At 39.5% G+C, this 21725-nt stretch overlaps 1 protein-coding gene across 3 annotated transcripts in view; it reads right to left on the bottom strand.

Annotated features, from left to right (window-relative positions):
• The window catches only part of LRRC28 (leucine rich repeat containing 28), a 1318547-nt gene that overhangs the window by 866240 nt on the left and 430582 nt on the right, over positions 1 to 21725 (bottom strand). For 2 of the 3 annotated variants that reach the window (XM_044078388.1, XM_044078386.1), the window contains exon 3: positions 2455 to 2495. The exons of the other annotated variant lie outside the window; for it this stretch is intronic. In XM_044078388.1, the coding sequence (XP_043934323.1) occupies positions 2455 to 2495 (41 nt within the window). The remainder of the gene's footprint in view (positions 1 to 2454; positions 2496 to 21725) is intronic. 3 annotated transcript variants of the gene reach the window in all.

Raw genomic sequence — 21725 nt, 5'->3', positions numbered from 1 at the left:
ACTTTTCACGTGTTGGAGTTTCTTCAGTGTGAGAGAAATAAATTAGGGAAGGTGTGGGGCAAAGTTCCTCACTGAGACTATAAAGGGCCATGACCCCTGCAAAAACACATTTTAGTATGTATGATTTTGTGTTTTCACAAAATTACCATTTTTTTTCTTTCCAAGTACATACAGAATGATCCTTCATGCTCTTTAGGAAATCATCCTGTTCCCCCTGTGTACTTCACAGAGTTGGAACTCAAGGACAGAAAGCAAACAAATCTGGGAAATATTGCACTGCAGTCAAATGGCTTTGGCTGACTTAAGTATTAAGACTGGTGTAGAATGCAGAAAGGATGCCACACAATCATACTCCACCTCAAGCAAGAAAGACAAAAAATACACCAAGTCCAAACAAGTAAAGTCTGCACTGAAGGCTACAGGCTAACAAAGGCAAATGTCTGTATGACAAACAAATCCTATCAAGTTCTACAGAGGCTATTGTCTCTGAGGTAGCAATTGACAGGACAAGGCTGCAGCAACACTATCGTGAACCAGCATCTATGCTCAGACCAATATGGTGGCAGCTAGCTGGTTAGGACAAACACGGTTAGCTTGATGTGTTGTTTTTTCTCATCTTGACCCTTGAGTACTGGAAGTTTTGGCATTGTTCCATCATTTTTTTATATACATAGTATGCCTTATTTTCAATTGGTGGAGTTAACATCTTGTTTTAAGTGTCTTTCTTTAAGCTTCCTAGGTCATGATGTTGCAGTACTGTTCATTTTCCTCCAACAGCACTTCAGTGGACTTAGCACTTGTATATTGGGTGTCTGATCAATTAATCAATGAGTTATTTTATTACCTTTGCTAAATGGGTAAGTGAACTGCTCCAAAGTCTGTTTTCAGTCACACTCCCAGCAAAAAGGCAGTAAGAACCTTTCTAAATAACATTACTGAGTTACACTTTAAAGCGACATGTACAGCTCAGTAGTTACTACAGTTGTGATTTTACAATAATATTTAGACAAATCACTCCATCCAATGCTGAGGGCGGCCACGGTGGTGCAGCAGTTAGCATTGCTGCCTCACAGCAAGAGGTTCTCCAGTTCGATTCTCGGTTGGGGTACCTTCTGTGCGGAGTCTACATGTCCTCCCTGTGGTCACGTGGATTTCCTCTGGGTGCTCCGGTTTCCTCCCACATCCCAAAGACATGCTGTAGGTGGATTGGACACTCTAAATTGGCCCTAGGTGTGAGTGTGTGCATGTGTATGCCTTCTGTGGAAGGTTGGGCACCGGGCTGGCAACTCGACACTGTAAAACTCCACTGCCAATCATGAGCGGACAGGTGATCCGCTGTGGCGACCCCAAACTGGGAAAAGCCGAAGGAAGAAGAAGAAGACTCCATCCAATGCTGAAATCCATGTTCCCGAATTTTTGGTACTTCCAGAAATCTTACAAGTACCATCTCTTATCTTATCCTTTGTGCTTTGCCACTTCCTTCTTTCAAATGAGCTTGAGAAACTTTATTTAAAATTTCTCACTGCTTATTTTAAAGCAAGTTTTACCACACAGGATTTCACTTTTTTGGAATAGATTTAGTGGGCATGTTTACGCTATCAGTCACTGTACTTTATTGCAATAAAGTACAGTGACTGATTTCCAGTGTGTAACTTTGGTGCCTTAATTTACTTTTGCTGTTGTGTGTTTTGGGCACCTCAGTGTACCTGCAGCCATTTGGTTTTTGCATCTCATGTTTAGGCTATGTTTGGCTGCACTGGCCATGGAGGTGCTGTAGCAGGATATTTGTGTATGGCCTTTGATTTATCTGTTTGGACTAGTACTGATTACATGATGGAATATATCAGTACATTTAAAACTGTGTGCAGCTTGGCTCATTCAGCTACTATTTTTGCACAGGGTTTGCATATAATTTCTAGGACACCTATATCCTTGGCATGTAATAATCTTTGAATTTTTTTTTTACTTTCTGCAACCTGTTTTTATTATTGATGTTTGTTGCTTGATGCTTGCTGCTATGCTATGTTAATTTTCACAAGCCATACTAATATTAACATTAGAAATAAATATCTAATATCCTGCTGCCTGACATCCACTCTATTGATGTTCCCAAAATTCTAGAAAGATATGGCATTTATTTCTCAAATACTCTGAAAAATGCAGAAAAACGCCCCACCAGACAGAAAGTAATCCTTAAAATAGTGTGCCTATTTAGAGAAAGGCATTTTATATACATGTTTGAAGGATCTATCTCCAAATGTTTCTTCAGTTTCTAACAGAATGCAAATATTTAAAATTGGTAAAAGTAATCAATAAACAGCAGCTTTACAGTGCACAATGCTCAATAACAAAAAACAAATTTTTATACTGACTGAGGGGTACATTATGCACTATAGGTGGTGACGGAGTAAACATTTAAAAAATCAAAACAAGACAATATGTACAGATACTTACAGTTCAATAAGATTTGGAAGCTTCTGTGCGAGATTTTCTGGCTACAAAACAAAAATTAATCAATGGAGGTCAATAGCTTTAGAATTAATACTGTTCTACAACATTAGAATCTGAATGCAGTTTTTCAGGTAAACTATATGCATATTCTGCGTTACTTCCTTCTGGGACAGCCTGATCAGTAAATCCCCTTAAGAATGGATGCTGCCTTCTAAGACATCAAGACACATCACGCATAATCCTTGATCCAATGTGTGCATAAAAAAACACTAACCAAGTAACACAAATGTTGGGCAACAATAAAAATGAAAAACAAAGACAACTGCAAACTGTATTTTTTTTTTTATATATTCCAAAAGACTATGAAGGAAACTGTAATTTAACATAACAATAACAAGGCAAATACAGTAAGTAGGCTGATTTGGGTACTTTTGCCACATTCCTTAGCATCTCGCACAAATTTTAATCACACAATTTTTTATAAATTCTATTTTCTCTCTTTTAACTGAAAGAAGAAAATGCACTTTTTTCTGACAACAAGTATTCAATCCTCACACACCCATCTAACATCCCTCAAAGATACATTGACACAGGACTTGTTACTAAGAGTGGAGCTCCAGGAAAAGAACAGTCCAAGATGAAGATATGACAACCAAGGCTATAAGAAAAGTATCAATTTATTCCAAGACTTCAGGTAAGTACTTTCGTACTAAACTTCATCAGACCATAAGATATACAAGTAACAAACGCTCTTAAATACAGATCTAAGCACCTAATTAACCAATTAAAACAGTTCCAGTTGTTAACACGGAGACTGATTCATTGATTGTTATCAGGAGGGGTTTTAAAGGTACACTTTCATTCAAGCCAAATCCTTTGTCAGCCTGCAGAGTTATAATCCAATGTAGTTCCTCTTTTTATATCTTATTCTGAATGCTCCCTCCCCTGGGACTCGCATTAAAAGTGCGTAGTACCATAAACTCAAATGTGTGCCCTTCTTTCTGCTTAATATGTTTATTCAAGGCATTGGTGGGCACATCCCTTTTTATGTCTCCTAAATGCTCTAATACCCTATCTTTTAACCTCCTACCTGTCATTTCTACGTAAAAAACTAGGACATTTTCTGGTTTGATCTATCCCTCTGCAGGAAACAGAACAGGCAGCGATCAGCGAGCAGAGGGAGACTGAAGTGACGAACATCGGACGACAAGTCCTGGAGTCCAGCACAAGGCAAGAAGAAAGGGAAATGGTGAAAAATCTTGTTTTTAAGTTTTCCTCTAAAGAACTGACTGTAAATGAATTGAGTCTTCTGAATAAAGGATTCTCTTTTATTCCAGCAGTGAAATTTATGTACAGTGATGTAATGCTGAATGTGCGTTTAGAAAAAGAGGAACTATATTGGATTATAACTCTGCAGGCTGACAAAGGATTTGGCTTGAAGGAAAGTATACCTTTAAAACCCCTTCTGATAACACGGAGACTGATTCATTGATTGTTAGCAACTGGAACTGTTTTAATTGGTTAATTAGCTGCTTAGATCTGTATTTAAGAGTGTTTGTTACATGTATATTTTATGGTCTGATGAAGTTTTGTACGAAAGCGCTTACATGAAGTCTTGGAATAAATCAATACTTTTCTTATAGCCTTGGATGTCATTCCTTCAGCTTGGACTGCACTTAACTACTTGTGGAGATTGGTGAATATTGGTGGTGCATTCATTTCTATCTGCTGCATTTTGTATGTGTTTCCATCCATGGCTGAAGGGAATTAAGTTGAAGTAGAACTGGGATAAAAACAGTGTTCAGTAAAAGCAATAAGTAATGAATGCTACAAGCAAATTATTTCAGTTGAAAGTAATCTGTTTATAACCTTGAACTTTTCACAAGCAACCGCAAGCCTGGAAGGTGCCACAGTTGATATGTCTTTGCTTACTAATAAGTTGAATAACTTAGAAAACAAGATTTATAAACTGAAAAATCTACAATGGCAAAGGTTCCACCTAGAAACTTCCCTGCATCATAAACTTAACCCTAGAGGCTTTTGGGTTTTCTGTATGTCTACTTATGGTGACTAATACCATGAACTTTTAAAGCGCTGCCAAAACCTTAACATGGAGCTGAGTTACAACTACATGCATTTGCTGCTTGACTTTTTTAAACCTATTGAGGCAGCTTTAATGGTGGAAATAGATGAAGAGTATTTTTGTACATGAATGTTGTTTACAGGAAATAGAATGGATGCTTGATAATATATCTACATTTGATATTAAAATGCAGCAACAGAAGAAATGTAAGCTGCTGAAGGATCATAATGATTTTGTCCTTGGACATGTCTTTGTTTGGCCAAAAGGGGGTACTACGGTCACAACCAACAGAACCATTTCACCCCCAGCAATGGTAACTGAGGTGATATGACCTATCTGTTAATGTCTTCACTGCTGAAGCAGTGAAAGATACAGGTCATTTGGTTTCTTGCAGCAGTGATTTGAATAATGCCCCCCCCCCCCACTTGAAGGAACTAGCACTAAGGGTTTAGGAGTGAAACAGAAGCGACCAGACGTTAAGGCCCCCTTCAATTCAGGGGATATAAGCACCAGCCTACTTCTGGTTTTATCTGCTCCTCTGCAGTGGCAGAGGAAACAGAACAGGCAGCTATCAGTGAGCAGAGGAAGACTGAAGTGACGAGCATCGGATGACAAGTCCTGGAGTCCAGCACAAGGCAAGAAGAAAGGGAAATGGTGAAAAATCTGCCTTTGTTGAAGGTTGGGCGTCGAGCTGGCAACTCGGCACCATAAAAATAATCTACTCCCAATCATTAGTGGACTGGAGTTCCGCTGCGGCGACCCCTAACCGGGAAAAGCCGAAAAGACAACCAACAACAACTCTAAAGAACTGTCTGTAAATTAATTTAGCCTTCTGAATAAAGGATTCTCTTTTATTCCATTAGTGAAATTTATGTGCAATGATGTAATGTTGAATGTGCGTTGTTTTGCTAGAAATGTTATGTTAAAATTGTTGTTTGAGGGGTGTCCTACTCAGGTCAATAAGTTCAAAAAATCAAGCTTAATTAACCCACCGCTACACATGTTATTAACAGCTTTTGTTAACTTGTGTGAAAATGACCTTTTAGGCGTTGTATACAGTAACAAAACAAAAATGAAATGTTTTTATAATCTGAGTCCCAATGAACGGTCAGCATTGTAGCAACTTAGTTTAAATGATAAGATATGCATCCACCCTGCTGACAAGGGTGGTGCAATTGTAGTTATGGACTCAAGTCTTTTACTATGGAGCAATGTTAGAACATTTGAATGATGATAATCTTTATGCTCACATTGACTTATTAAAAGACAAGAGGGAGATTAATGTGTTTCAGAGTGAATTGTATGAAATGCTGACAACAGGGATGTTAACGTGATCTATATACATATTTTAATATTGATGAATCTCTCTTTCCCAGTATGAATGGCTTCCCCAAAATACACAAGCATGCTAGGTCACCTCGAATCGAATGAGACCGATAGTTGCAGGACAAGGGTGGATAACAGAGCCGTTATCAATCTATGTGGAAGATGAGCTTAAGTTGGCATTAATTCAAGCACCTGCAGTGTTGTGGGACACAAAAGACTTCTTGGTTAGCTTGTATGGATGCCTGAAGGAGTATCCAAGTAGAACAGAGTTGCTAGTGGTAACATTAGATGTCAAAACATTATTTACAGTCATTCCCAAAGACTATGGGGTTCAAGCAGTGTGCTCATTTCTGACTGACCACACAGAGTATTCAGCAACACAAATTAACTTAATTGCCACTTTGTTGTTGTTGGTTTTAGAATATAACATTTTCCTCTTCAAAGATTTATATTATCTTCAAAAGTTGGGCGTAGCTATGGGCACGGCATGTGCCAATAGCTAAGCCAACTTGGTTATGGCTTATTGGGAACAGGCACATGTGATTCATAATCAGAGGTGTAAAGAAAACATCATTTTTTTATAAAAGATTTGTTGATGATTTGTTTCTTTTATGGAAAGGTGATATACATGAATTTCATACTTTTACAGATTATATATAAATAATAGCACTGATTTTTTAAAGTTTAGCGTCAAAACTTCTACCTCTAATATAGAATTTTTGGATGTGTTAGTTTCTAAAGATTTTAATGGTATACTTAATACTGAGATTTATAAGAAATCATGCTGAAAGAGTAACAAGTTGCATTGGTCCAGCATGCATCCTAGTTATATTTTTAGGAATTCTATGAAGGGGCAATTTTTAAGGGTTTCCAAATTACATACTGATATATGTGCAATGAATCAAGATTATTATCTATTAAGTAATGAGTTTATAGAAGGGGGTTATAAGGAGCAAGAGGTGTGGCAAATAAAATTACATGTCAGAGAACTTAGAGATACAGTAGGGCAACCATTCTTTTCTGAGAATGGTAGAAAGAGAAATATTAATAAAGAGCCAGAAGGGAAGATGAGGTTATCCCTTACATATTCCAGTAATATTGGGATGGTATGCAATATTATTAAACATAACTGGCCTGTTTTATTGACGGATGATAAAATTAAGAGTATAGTTGGATCCTCTTCGGCGTTTGCTTTTAAAAATGCTCCCTCCTTGAAACAAACATTACGTTACGTGAGAGAAAGGAAAATTAATAAAATATCTGACAGGGTAGGGACATTTCCCAGTCATTCATGCATAGCTTGTCAACATATTTCTAGGAAAAATATTTTGTTTATTCAGATACAGGAGCAATGTTTAAGTTTAATATATATGTTGACTATACCAGTGCCAGTCTGGTTTATTTGGCTAAATGCAAAAAATGTCCTAGTTTTTTTGTAGGAATGACAGGTAGAAGGTTAAAAGATACGGTATTGGAGCATTTAGGAGACATAAAGACTTGAATTGTATACTTAACACTGAGGAAAGGCCACAGAAATACCTCACATAGAGGATTACCGGCCTCAAACAGATGGCCTACGCAGACTGTCTCAAAAAACTACAGCTTTACTTTGTTGCATATCGCCTACTCAGAGGCGATCTCTGCCTAACATACAAAGCTATGTCAAACCCAGAGCTGTTGGACATGCTCCACTTAAAAAAATCCCAATCCCTCCGAGCTACACGCTCTAGGGACCTAAACCTTGTCACCCCAACAAAGAGAACATGCTGGAGGGATACAGTCCTGTCCCAGAGGCTTCCCATACTCTGGAACAAACTACCGATCTATATCAAACAAAGCTCCTCATTAGCACTCCTCAAGAAAACTTTTGATGGTTGGAAGGGAAATAGGAAATTCACCCCAGGATCACCTCTGTGGCTCTGCTGGACAGAGACACAGGAAAATAATTTTCTTGGGTGGCAAAAGCCAGGGTCCATTTTTGGCTAGGCTTATATAGGCCCTAGTACCTATATAATATACCTATGAAGAAGGGATGTGCCCACTAATGTCTTGAATAACCATATTAAGCAAAAAGAAGAGCACACATTTGAGTTTATGGTACTATGCACTTTTAATGCGAGTACCAGGGGAGGCAGCATTCAGAATAGGATAGAAAAAGAGGAACTACATTGGACTATAACTCTGCAGGCTGACAAAGAATTGGCTTGAATGAAAGTGTACCTTTAAAACCCCTTCTGATAACATGGAGACTGATTCATTGATTGTTAGCAACTGTAACTATTTTAATTGTTTAATTAGTTGCTTAGATCTGCATTTAAGAGTGTTTGTTACTTGTATATTTTATGGTCTGATGAAGTTTTGTACGAAAGCGCTTACCTGAAGTCTTGGAATAAATCAATACTTTTTTATAGCCTTCATTGTCATATCTTCAGCTTGGACTGTACTTAACTTGTGGAGACTGGCGAATTTTGGTGGTGCATTCATTTTTATCTCCAGAAAAAGAAACTCACAGATCATCTTAGAAGGATATTTCAAGATGCATATTAGTATTATTTTCAAGAATTAGCTTCTGCATTGTGGAAGCTGCAATGAGACAGTTGTCTAAAAAGGGAAAGTTTTTATTCCTTATGGTTACATGTGGGAGGTGATTAGAGCAATGTACTTGCTATAAACACCTGGAGTGGGGCTGTGGTAAGATTAAATGGTAGTACTCTGACCTGATAATGACGGTCTCCTAACTGATAGTGATAGAATCTTCTGGAAGGCTTGGCTATCTTGATATGCATGCAGGTATCCTGGGGATCCAAAGATAGCATCCAATGTCTTGCTTGCAAACAAGGTAGGATGGATTTTGCAATGACCATCCAGAAGGATTCTTTCTTTACATGTTTAGACAGCTGAGGTCTAAGAGGGAATTTTGAGGAAAATCTGTATCCTCTCTGGTCAAGTGGTACCCCCTGGATGGCTCATTTTACAGAAGGTTTTAAACCTCCCACTGAGCCTCCCTTCTTTATGCAGTGCTACCATGCACAAATGAGAGGTTTTATGGGTAGTTCTAAAAATGGTACTGTACAGCCTCTGCATATAATTTCCATAATCCATCTGTCCCGTGTGATGGCCTGCACACAAGTGGATGCAAGGAGAGATGTCTCCTGACTCTCTCCAGAGTAAGGCAGTCAGGCAACTGCTTAGTATTCATAGTACCTACTCCCTGGAAAGAGGTCATGGAACTCCTGCTGGTGTAGTCTTCCTCTGCCTCTATGTAGAAGGTTGTTAGAAATGTCCTTTACCGCTGGGACTACTGTCACACTGCCTCCAAAACCAGTTATTTTTACTCTTTTTGATTTCTCTGAAATAATCTCTGGGAACCAAGAATTTGACCCCAGTAGCTGTGAACATCTTAATTTACTGCGGGGGTGGTGCTGCGGTAGCGTTGTCGCCTCACAGTCAGACGTTGCACGTTCGATTCTCAATTAGAGCGTCTTCTGTGTGTCGCCATGCATGAATGGGCGTTCCTTCGTTGAAGGTTGTCCGTTAGGCCCGGCAAGCCAGCACGTAAAAATCTACTGCCAATCATTAGCGGACCAGAGTTCCACTGTGGCGACCCCTAACCGGGAAGAGCCGAAAGACAGTTTTAGCTGTGAACAACTTTCCCTCTTTTGCACACTGTGCAGCTTATTTTTTACTTTTTGACCAAATAATGAAGTTTTGTCAAAGGGGATATTCACAAAGGCTGTCTTAGTGTTCCACTAAACCAGTCAATTGCAGCAAGACCTGACATCTCACCATAACGAATTACCCTGCCAAACAAGTTGCTCCATGCACTGCATTTTGAAGGTGATGCATGGACAGAGATAAAATGCAACTTATAGTTGCTGAGTCTACAACTGCTTACCGACATCTCCAGGGGCAATTAATTTGGAGTTTCTAGGGTCTGATCTATTAAGTCCCTTTAAAGCTGTATCAAACGCACAACATAAATCATCACCCTGATGCAAAAGGTCCTTGACACACACCTACCTTTTTACTCTATCCTTAATTTATAAGTCTTTATTTAGGGAATGGGCAGCCTGAGCATCCTCTGGAGCTGCTCATTAGATGGTCACTAAATCACAAAGGAGTCCACAAGTGGCCTCTTACTCCAGTGTTGCCTATTCTTGGGGTCGGCAGCACTCTGGTGGGCTTCCAAGGTTTGGGCACCACTACATCAGTTTCACCTAAGCTTTTCTCCAAACCATGTCTATTAATTTATTTGGGGGGGGGGTCAACGACTTGGAGGCTTGCTGTAAGATCTCTTCATCCAGGAAGGTGGGGTCAGTGGGCCATGATCCTCTTTGCCACATCATCTACAGTATTTCCATAAATTTGGGGTCTTCAGAATGGGACTGAGGTGAAACCTCGCTGAAACAGAAATTCCTGTCTGTGAGGGGACTCCAACATGATGTCTGTGCTTCCTCTTGTACAACCTGTTCCTTGTGGGGAGTTGGCTGAACATCCCTAGTGTGATGGTAACCCAGACAGAAGATGTTTTCTTGGTCTTTCTGATGATTCACCCTGGCAAGACAAAATGAATGACTCATCCAAAGGTCATGCTTCAGCGGTGTACAGGGATTGCTCCTATGTTGCAGGGGTCTGTTCCAAATGAAAGATCTGAGCACATCTCCTCAACAATAAATGACCTGATGAGTTAGCCAGGGCCATGACTACTGACAATAATGCCAGGGGAAAACTGTCTGTACTACCCATCTGTGCAAATGGTCCCAGTACTTGAGCTACAGAAGCAGGTTTCAGTACCAAAAATTGAATGTCAAAAGCTTCAACATCATCAACAACAACCCCAAAAGTGCTGATGCCACTGCAGACACTGAGCCATCAGTACAAATCCTATCAGGCCTAGTGGGGATCAGTGCCCACAATTTTAGCACTGACTCATCCATTGCACTGAGAGCAGTGACACAGAGAAGGACAAATCCATGGGTGCTGATGACTTCAGCACAGGATCTCCTATCAGTTCCAAACTCTTGATGCTCCAACTAGTCTCAGGATAGGAAACAAAATAATTGAATTTCTTCTCATGCCAGCCTAGACACCATTGCTTAGCTGACATTGAGCCTCGACAAAAACCATCATCATCATCATGTCCTACTCTAGCTATACTTGGCTTTGGAGAGACCTAGAGGAATGGAAGGTATTTGTAAAAACAAGTCATGAGAACAGGAACCTCGACAACTCCTGATTTTAGAAGTCTCCCATCTCCTCCTCTGACTGGAATTAGTCAGGCCCAAACATTCTTACCTAGCAGGAAATGCTGGCTGAAAAGAACTGACCACGCCCAAAGGTTCTAGTCAGGAAGAAGGCATAAATCTGGGAATCTTTGCTGATTGCTGGAGAAACATTTCTAGAATTGGATTATCTTACTCCTCCAACCTTCCCTCTATCACCTTCATCTGCTGTCTCCCCATCCTGTCCTTGTCCTTTTATTTTTTTTTAGCAGGATTGTGTTCCAACAAACCTTTAAGAAATAGTTTCTTGCAGGGATTCAAAAGGGTCCCTGCAATAAAACTGCTAAAAATTGTACACTGTGAGTCAAGATGACAAATCCCAAGACACTAGACACAAAGTCCATGTGTGTCTTGCAGTGATATCTTGTGGTCACGCTGGTGGTGCTAACAAAAAAGAGGCCTTGTACCTAGAACACTTATACATCCTAAAGAACAAAACATGCAATAAAACAGTACAATACTTGTTAACGGCTGGTGGGAGGTTGGCATAATGGTTAAGGTGTTTACCTTACAGACACAAGGCACAGGGTTTGATTCTCACATGGGGTAATTGGCTAGGCTTAAAATGGCACACAAGGGTGGTTAGCCTAGTACAAATCTGTAAACCTATAAACCTAAGTTGAAAACATCAGAAATTAGCAGGAAAAAACTTATAACAAATATATTTTATAGTGGCTTTTTGCCCGTTTAACTTCAACTGGTGCTATTTCTACACTGACCCGCTTCTCTCTGGTGGATGATTAGTAACTTGGCTGCTCTGGTTCGTAGGTCTGCTGATTATGGATCCTCCCTATGCGCAGGGTCCAAATCGTGGTTACAAAACCCTGAATGAATTGGGCACCATTTTCAAATATTATTCCCTAATACCGATCTTTACCTTGCGACCCCAGCTGAAGTGTGCACTCCAAGTAAGTTTACTGTTATTTCTATTTTTCTACAGCTGGCATCCCCCTAGACCATATATTCTACAATGATCATCAATATGTGCGATAGATGATCTTACCTGTTAAGTTATGCCTGCATTGCTGTTTGCCCTATGTTTTATATAGAACAGATTTGAAAGTGAGCTTTTTTACTTACACAGTAGAAATAGTTTAAAAGTGAGCTATTTTGTTGACTTATACAGTTGAGATAGGTGATAAGTGAATGGTTTTATTAACTTAGTTTACATCCCTGTTTGCCCTAAGCTTTAAACAAGCAGTTTCTACTTATTTAAATACTAAATGATAAGTTAGTTGATTTGATAATGTATTAATGCAATTGATTCTACTGTTTAGCATTCTGCTGGTACTATTTTAGCTTGTTTTTTAATGCTTACCACTGCACATTTATTACTTCCTGAAGCTTCTGTTTTACAGCTAGCACTCTATCTTTAACTTTCATACAGTAGTCCATTTTTTACCATTTTCTGTCCTACATTCTGCTTACTTTGCACTATATTCTATTACCTACCTACTCTCCTATCCCTTAACTACACTGCTTCCTCGTAACTCATTCTCCACTCCTACTAGCTTTCTCTTACATTGTTTCCTTATCCTACCTCTAACTTCCCATTCTGATTTTTGCCTTTATTTTTCAATCCCTGCACTCTTACTGTTAGAGCGTTTCTTTCCTACCTACTCTGGATCCCTGAATGTTCCATCTTCTCTGCACAGTCATCCCTAAAATAAGCAAAGCCAACATTTAATTGCTCGGAAAAGAGGTTCCCTACAACTTACTGAGTGCATTTTCAAATTGCCTTTTTTTTACATTGTTTTGCCAATTATTCAAAAAAACTGTTGTGCAGTCCTGGGAGCTTGTGTGCATGCATACTTACTGGATCTCATTAGTTTTAGGTTTCCCAATTTATTCATTAGCACTTTTACAGCCTATAAAACGGAAAACAAAACTTTTACCTAAAGTTAAGAAACTTATAGCAAATATGTTTTATAGTGGCCTTTTGCCCGTTTAACTTCAATTGGTGCTATTTCTATACTGATGTGTTTCTCTCTGGCGGCTGATTGGCTCAGTTGTTTAACCTGGCTGCTCCAACTAGTGGGTCTTCACAGATATCTCAAATTACTGTCCAATTGCTATTCTCTCCCCCATCTCTAAGATTCTTGAAAAATGTATACAGACTCAACTTTTTCACCAATAATCATATTCTGTCTCCCACACAACATGGCTTTACACTGGGTTACAGCACAATAACAGCCTTAATCTCTTTCTTGGATAGGATCATTAAGGCTGGGGACTCTGGTCTATACTTTCTTAGATCTTTCAAAAGCTTTTGATACCATTTTACACCCCCTTCTTAACAGACTCTCACAAACTGGAACCTCCCCATTCACTCAACTAGTTTTCAAGCTGTCTATCTAATAGGCAACAAGCAGTCAGATGGAACTCCTCCCTTTCTTATCTCCCTAATCACACTGGTGTTCCCCAGAGGTCTATTTTGGGGCCCATTACTATTCAGCATTTTTATTAATAATATTCACTTACCACTTACCTATATTCCATCATTTAATATGTGGATAACACCACATTTATTTATTTATTTATTTATTTATTTATTTATTTAACATTTGTTAACCGGGAAAGTCCGACTTGGAACAAGACAATTTTTAGTGGAGCCCCAGGGAGAAACGCTCCAGACGCATATCTTTGTAACATGGGAGGAAACCAGAGCACCCGGAGGAGACCCACACAAACGCAGGGAGGACATGCAGACACCATACAGAAGGCACCCCAGCCGAGAATCAAACTGGAGAACCTCTTGCTGTGAGGCGACAATGCTACCACTGCCCACTGCACCGTTGCTTGCTTCTCCAAATCCATTCCCAAACTCCAGCATGTTACTCAACTAGCGTTTTCCTCCACTGAAAATCAGCTTACCAAAAATCTCTTGCTACTCAGTTCTAACAAAACCAAGCTACTTGTTTTTCTCCCCCAAGAAAAATACTCCCTTAAACAAAGACAACTTACTATACTCCCCCAAACAAAACTCCTACTGAAACAGTTTCCCATACTAAAATACTACTAGGGGTTAATATAGATGAATACTTATTTGACCTACATGTTCTACACAACATTAAAAACTCACCAAAGACTGGGCTTGATGTATGGACACAGCAACTTCCTTAGCCCTACCAGTAAAAAAAAACAAAACCCTTGCCATCACTTATCTTCTCCCCTCTCTGACCTGTGGTTCTCCATTATTCACCAACTTATTTTCTACCCCTAAAATCAAAATTAGAACTCTGCTACGACAAAATTGCAAGATTTCCTATTAATGCCTCTTAACTCTACCCACCACTGTACTGCATTACACACACAAAACTGGCTCCAATCTACCACACTCTCTATTCTATATTCAGTTAACTTCAGCCCACAAACTAGTACACAAACCTTCAGTATGTCCTGCCCTCACCACCTTACTCAGCAACTACCTACCCAACAGGCCCCTTAGATCAGAAAATCAACATCTTCTACAGATACATAAAGTGAAACGTCCTGCAGGACAACTTCTACACTCCTTCTCTGTAGCCAGACTCTGACTAGATCCAACCGACATATTGCTCCTTTTAAAACTTCCTTACATAACTATATCTTTCCTCCAACTGGAGCTGTAACTACTGCACATCTCCTGCATTTAAGGCCTAACCTCTTCTTCTTCCTTACCCCCACTATTACTCTAACTTACAATTCACTTGCTGCCAGTTGTTATACATCCCTGCATATCTTAATTCCTACACCAAACAGAATCGCTACTTCATCATCATCATCATCATCATCACCATCACCTTCTTTCAGCTGTTCCCGTTAGGGGTCGCCACAGTGGATCATCTGTTTCCATTTCTTCCTGTCCTCTTCATCATGCTCTTTCACACCAACCGCCTGCATGTCCTCTCTCACCACATCCATAAACCTCATCTTAGGCCTTCCTCTTTTCCTCTTACCTGGCAGCTCCATCCTTAGCATCCTTTTCCAAATATACCCAGCATCCCTCCTCAGCACATGTCCAAACCAACGCAATCTCGCCTCTCTTGTTTTGTCTCCAAACTGTCCAACCCGAGCTGACCCTCTAATATACTGATTCCTAATCCTGTCCATCCTAGTCACACCCAGTGTAAATCTTAACATCTTTAACTCGGCCACATCCAGCTCTGACTAATGCCTTTTCGACAATGCTACCGTCTCCAACTCATATAACATAGCTGGTCTCACTACCCCCTTGTAGACCTTCCCTTTCACTCTTATTGGTACTCGTCTGTCACAAATCACTCCTGACACTCTTCTCCACCCATTCCACCCTACCTGTACTCTCTTATTCACCTCTCTTCCACACTCACCATTACTCTGAACTGTTGATCCCAAGTACTTAAACTCATCCACCTTTACCAACTCTACTCCCTGCATCCTCACCATTCCTTTACCCTCCCTCTCATTTACACACATATATTCTGTTTTAGCCCTGCTGACCTTCATTCCTCTCCTCTCTAAAGCATATCTCCACCTCTCCAGGGTCTCCTCAACCTGGTCCCTACTCACAACATATCACAATGGCATCTGCAAACATCATAGTCCACGGGGCCTCCTGTCTAATCTCATCTGTCAACCTGTCCATCACCACTGCAAATAAGAAAGGGCTCAGAGCTGATCCTTGATGTAATCCCACCTCCACCTTAAACGTATCTGTCACTCCCACCGCAGTCCTCACCAATGTCACACTACCCTTGTACATATCCTGTACCTCTCTTACATACTTCTCTGCCACTCCCGACTTCCTCATACAATACCACAACTCCTCTCTAGGCACCCGGTCATATGCTTTCTCTAAGTCCACAAAGACACAATGCAACTCCTTCTGACCTTCTCTGTATTTCTCCAACAACTCTCTCAGAGCAAATACTGCATCTGTAGTGCTCTTTCCTGGCATGAAACCATACTGCTGATCACTAATCATCACCTCCCTTCTTAACCTAGCTTCCACTACTCTTTCCCATAACTTCAAGCTGTGACTGATCAATTTTATCCCTCTGTATTTACTGCAGCTCTGCACATCACCCTTATTCTTAAAGATAGGTACCAAAACACTTTTTCTCCACTCCTCAGGCATCCTCTGACTTTCCAAAATTTTATTAAACAATCTGGTTAAAAATTCCACTGCCATTTCTCCTAAGCACCTCCATGCTTCCACTGGTATGTCATCTGGGCCAACAGCCTTTCCATTTTTCATCCTCTTCATAGCTGTCCTTACTTCCTCCTTGCTAATCTGCTTCACTTCCTGATTCTCTATCCCCACATCATCCAACCTTCTCTCTCTCTCATTCTCTTCATTCATCAGCCCTTCAAAGTACTCTTTCCATCTACTCAACACACTCTCCTCACTTGTGAGCGCTACTTCATCTGAAAGGCAATTCCCATTTTATCTCTACTTCTACAAATTTCGTTTTTTCTCTACTTCTACACCCATGCAAGCACTATTTTTCCCTATCAAAATGGTTTCAGTATTGAGCTGTGATCTGTACGGTTCTTCTGTACGTATGTATGAATTACATAATCATATGTATTCTGAACCTCTGAAGTCAAATTGCCTGTAAAATTTATTTTTATTTTTTATTTATTTGCTTGTTTCTGAATTCATACATACATACGAATATACAAATTGTATGTAGCTTGAACCTCTGAAGTTAACCTGCCTGTACACTTTATTTTAATTGTTCAAGACTGTTACATGTGCTGGAGCTTTACTCTGTGGGCCTCCACTGAAAATGGGCTCTCATGGCCCAGTGGACTATCCCAGTAATCAAATGCTAATAAATATAAATAAATTGATTAATAAATAAATTCAACTGTAATACTTAGATAAAAATTAAACTTATAGGTAGGGGAAAGAATATAAATGGTAACTGGAAGTTTGAGAAAAACAGTATAGAAACATTTTCTGAAATGGCAGAAACTATAAAATGTTTGAAGCCTGATTGTACAGGAAAAATATTTAAAAAATAAGCACTTATCCTGATCCAAAATGACTACAAAACTACTAATCTCTGCTTGAGGTAGTCAGAACCAGTGAAGTGTTGTTTGTTGCAATGAAATCTGATAAAGCAAGCTAGGAGCAGTGGATCGTGGGTTAGAGGAGGAGCTTGATACAGAGAAAGATCTTGTTGCTGCCCTGTAAAAGCTGCCTTAAGCAACTAGTCCATCCATTTACAATGCACAGACAGGACCAACTTAAATTCTGTAGTGAACACATGCTACAAGTAGTAGTGGTTCACATCAGTAAATACCTATATTTACAAGACTGCATAAATACTCATCAGCAGAAAGAGTTCCTCCTGACACCTGACAAAACTGTGTTACAAGGAAAAATATTAAAAGTCACTTATTATTCAATGTACACCAGGCAGAAGAAAAGCATGTTTATCCCAGCAGTCAGGTAATGCCAAAGGGAGACGAGCGTGATCCAAACTGCTGTATCCAGCGGTCTCAAAATATTTTTTCCTGGTGTTTCATAGGATCATAGGAATTTACTAGGCTAATGGCCCTAGGGCCTTATAAGCCTAGCCAAGTTCTACCCTGACTTCCATGATCAGCACCTATTGCACTGTCCAAGAGGAGCACAGGTGGAACCCACGGGGTGAATTTATGGTTACTCAGCCAATCATCCAGACTGCATTTGAATAGGGTGAATCAGGTGCTCTGTTTGACATGAAGTGGGAGTCTGTTCCAAAGGTGTGGCAACCTATAGGAGACAAATCTGTCCCTCCAGCAGGTTCTATTAATGTCACATACCAGGTTAAAGTCTTTAGAGCAAGTAATCCATGTACCATTTGACTTGCGGTTATGCAGCATTTCCAATAAAGTAGGGTAAGAGATTGCCTTATATGTAAGGCAAAGATCACCTCTGAGTAACCTGTATGAAACAGAATAAAGTGACAGTGATTTAAGACAATCCATCTAGGACAGATGGTGAAGACCTAGACCTTTCCTTGTGAGGAAACTTTGTGGTCTGTCCATCTGCTGTAGGTGCTTGGAAAAGTACATACCAAAAGGGGAGTGGTACTCAATTATTGATCTGATATGGGAAGAGTACAGGGTGGTTATAACTTTGTTTTTTTTTTCTGGAGGCAACACCCTTACTTATGAGATGAGCAATACAGAATACCTGTCTTACCACTGTGGAGACATGGTGATCAATGTTAAGGTTGCTGTCAACCTGTGTGCCCAGGTCTCTCACCACTAAGTGTGTACTTAGGATGTTGTTATTGATGTGGTAGTTAGCAGGAACATCGCTTTTACCGAAAGGGATGATAATCCATTTTATTGCATTTAGTTTAAGGCCATGACTTTGGCACCAATCATTTGTTTGTGTAAGACCCTCTTGTTTGGGGAGTCTATAACCGCTCCCAGTTTGCAGTCATCAGCAAACTTTATCAGCCGCACACCTTTAGTTTTTGCCTGTATTTCAGAGAAATAGATTCCAAACATTAGAGGTCCCAAAACTGATCCCTGTGGAACACTACTGGTTACAAGTCTGCTGTTGGAGGTGGCTTCCCCTATTTTGACTACATGGGTTCCATCAGTGAACCAGTTAGAGACCCATCTAATGACATAAAGGTTGATACCTAAGCACCTAGCTGGGTGAGTTTTGTCAATGATGCCTGAGTTACGGATAGTGTCAAAAGCCCTGGCTAAATCTAGGTAGGCTGTATGCACAGATTTCCCCTCATCCAGAGCCTTGATGACTGTCTCGAAGAAGTCCACCAGGTTTAACAGGCATGAGCTCCCTTTGACAAATCCACACTGAGTAGGATCAAGTGTTTAGATATAACCTATATCTTTGTTGAGAAGGTCCATGATGATTCACTCCATGGATTTGCAGATAAGGCCAGTCAGGCTAATAAGTCTATATATCCTGGGGTCAGTGGAAGCACCACTTTTGTGCAAGGGAATAACAGTGGCCATTTTCCATTCAGCTGGGATGAAGCCGTTGCTTAGACTATGACAGAAAAGAGTACCCAATGGTGTTGCTAATTCTTGTTGGAGCTCATGTAGTAAGTGGCCTGGGATGTTATCAGGTCCCATAGATGCTGTGTTTTTGGCCTTAGAGAGGGCGTTTATGACCTGCTCTTTAGAGATACAAGGTTAGGGGACATGTGGTAGGGATATCATGGGGTATGCATGGCAGGGACAAGGGAGTGAAGTTTTCAAAGAACCTGCCAGCCAACAGGTTAGCTATGCTAATTAACTACCAGTTTGACACAATTCTCGGTCTTTCCCTTTAGGTTACGGATGTAACTAAAGAACGCCTAATGGTTGTCCTTAGCTGAGGATGCTAATTTGGATTTGTAATTTGCTTTGGAGGAAAATAAGTCTTATTTGCTTGTTTAAGCTGAGGAGGGAGTGTTTCCAGTTTGGAGCTTGCTCCCTCTTACTCTTAGACAGCAATTTCTTCCTCTTATTCTAAAGCTTGTTAATGGCAGTTATCCACCAGGCAGGATTGCTCTTCCTTGAGGGTCTTGTTTGGGTTCTATCAGGTACAGCCAAGTCAATGCAGTTATACAGGTGTTTCTAGAAAGTATTGGTGTAGAACTTGATATAGCTGCCAGTTCCATTTAAGGGATGAGCTATTTATACCATCCCATAAGAGGTTATAATCTGCTTTGGAGAAGTTTTTTAGTTTAGTTGCTGCTGGGGGGGGGGTCAGGTGTGATAGTTACTTCAAATGAGACTGATTTGTGGTTAGATCTCACCAGAGAAGACATCACAGTGGAGTTGCTACAGTGGTAAAACCAATACAAAGTCACTAGAACCACGGACCGCTCAATAAGAAAAGTTTTATTCAAACTTAAAACTGCTAGTAAAAACTTTCGCCTCATAAGGCTTACTCAGGTAAAGTAAAACAAACAGCACAAGTAACCCATTTAAATAGTATCTCAGTCACATGACAGCATCTTCAATTAGACTTGTTTATGCAACTCTTTCAGCATAGGTTTTAAAGAGACATTGCCATTTAAACCTGGTAAAATGTGAGCCCTAAGGCACAAAATCCAATTAAATTCCTCTATCTCTGTCCTATCTTATAATATTCCCTCCACAAATTGAATAATTTACTACATTAAGAATAGAAAATGTAAAGGTATGATTTACTCCTTTCTCTTTCATATGTTTATATAAAGCATCAGTTAACACTTCTCTCCTTATTTCAGATAGATGGTTGGAAATGCACTCTTTAAACTTGAGATTTGTTTTTCCTACATAGTATGCTTGACATATCTCACATACAGCGAAATACACTAAACTACATTCTTTCACAGTTGCCACATGCAGTTAATGTAACTTACTTTCATGTCACTGGATGCTCAAAAACCTTACTCACATCTATGAATCTGTGAAAACTACACCTGCCACATTTAGATAAACATCTTTTTTTGAGTTTATATATTCATTCACTCGTGTTTGTTCTTTGCAACAAACATTTACGTTTGTTTTAGATTGTGGCTTTTCTTATACCCCAAATTTGTTTTTTTTTCAGTGTTTATAGCATTTAGCTCAGGTACATCACTATAAGATGTGCCAGTATTGGTTAATTATTGCTTTATACTGCTACTGTTCTTATTATAAGTCAACATACATCTATCTAATTTTGTTCTGCTTATTCTTGGTAAGTGCTTCCAGTCCCGTTTCCCTAAAAGCAAGTTAAAGTAATTTTGCGATCTTTGGGCTGCTGGGTTGGAGGTTGTACAAGTGCGCTGACCACAATATACGTAGAATTAAGATAATAATTTCCCCTATTTGTACAGAAGAGGATATCTAGATTAATGTATTTGATGTAAGCCACAGACAAGGCTTTTTAAGCAAATAGGCTTGAAAAATAAGATAACATGATGCAAGCCATGGAAAATGGTAGTTTTTTCTTTTATTTGCAAAGTCTTTAGATATTTATCAATTTTATTCCATTAGCAAAGGCTTCCGGTGGGAGACAATAAGTCTACAGGAGCAAGAAAATGAATCATGACAGGTCTAGACAATGCGTTTTATAAAGATTCTTACATGCATCTGTAAAGTTATTAGCAGTTTTTTCATTACCGACTGATTTTACTGGGAGACGAGTAGTCTACAGGTGCAATCAAGTAATCATAAGAAGCCTAAACATTGTCTGTTGAGTGAAATGTATAATGTACCTTATAAAAGTTCCACAAACTCCAAATAACACCTACATGGAAGGCAAAGTCTTGTATGGAATGAAAAACTGAAACTGTCAATTAACTGTACAGTGGTACAAAACTGCTGAAATGCCAAAAATCTGTAAATCTTACAAAACATATTTTATTTATCTCAAACTGCGAGCATTTGCTTTAATACAGAACACAGTTCAGGCATAATATTTTTTCTAAAAGCAAATACTAGCAGTTGCCCGGCTAAATAAATGTTTACATTTTATAAGGTCTACAATTTATTTGGCATTCTTGCAGTTTTGCATCAATGTACAGTTAATTGCTAGTTTTAACATTTAAAGGTACACTGACAAGTAGTCCAGTGAAAAATAAATGAAGCTTGAAAATGGGGGCAGTGAATATGTCATACAAAGAGTTGCC

The sequence above is a fragment of the Protopterus annectens genome, chromosome 7.part0, assembly GCF_019279795.1.
Source record: "Protopterus annectens isolate FY-2018-M chromosome 7.part0, PAN1.0, whole genome shotgun sequence".
NCBI lineage: Eukaryota > Metazoa > Chordata > Ceratodontiformes > Protopteridae > Protopterus > Protopterus annectens.
The sequence above is the reverse complement of the archived record's forward strand: the minus strand, read 5'-3'. Positions and strand labels throughout refer to the sequence as shown.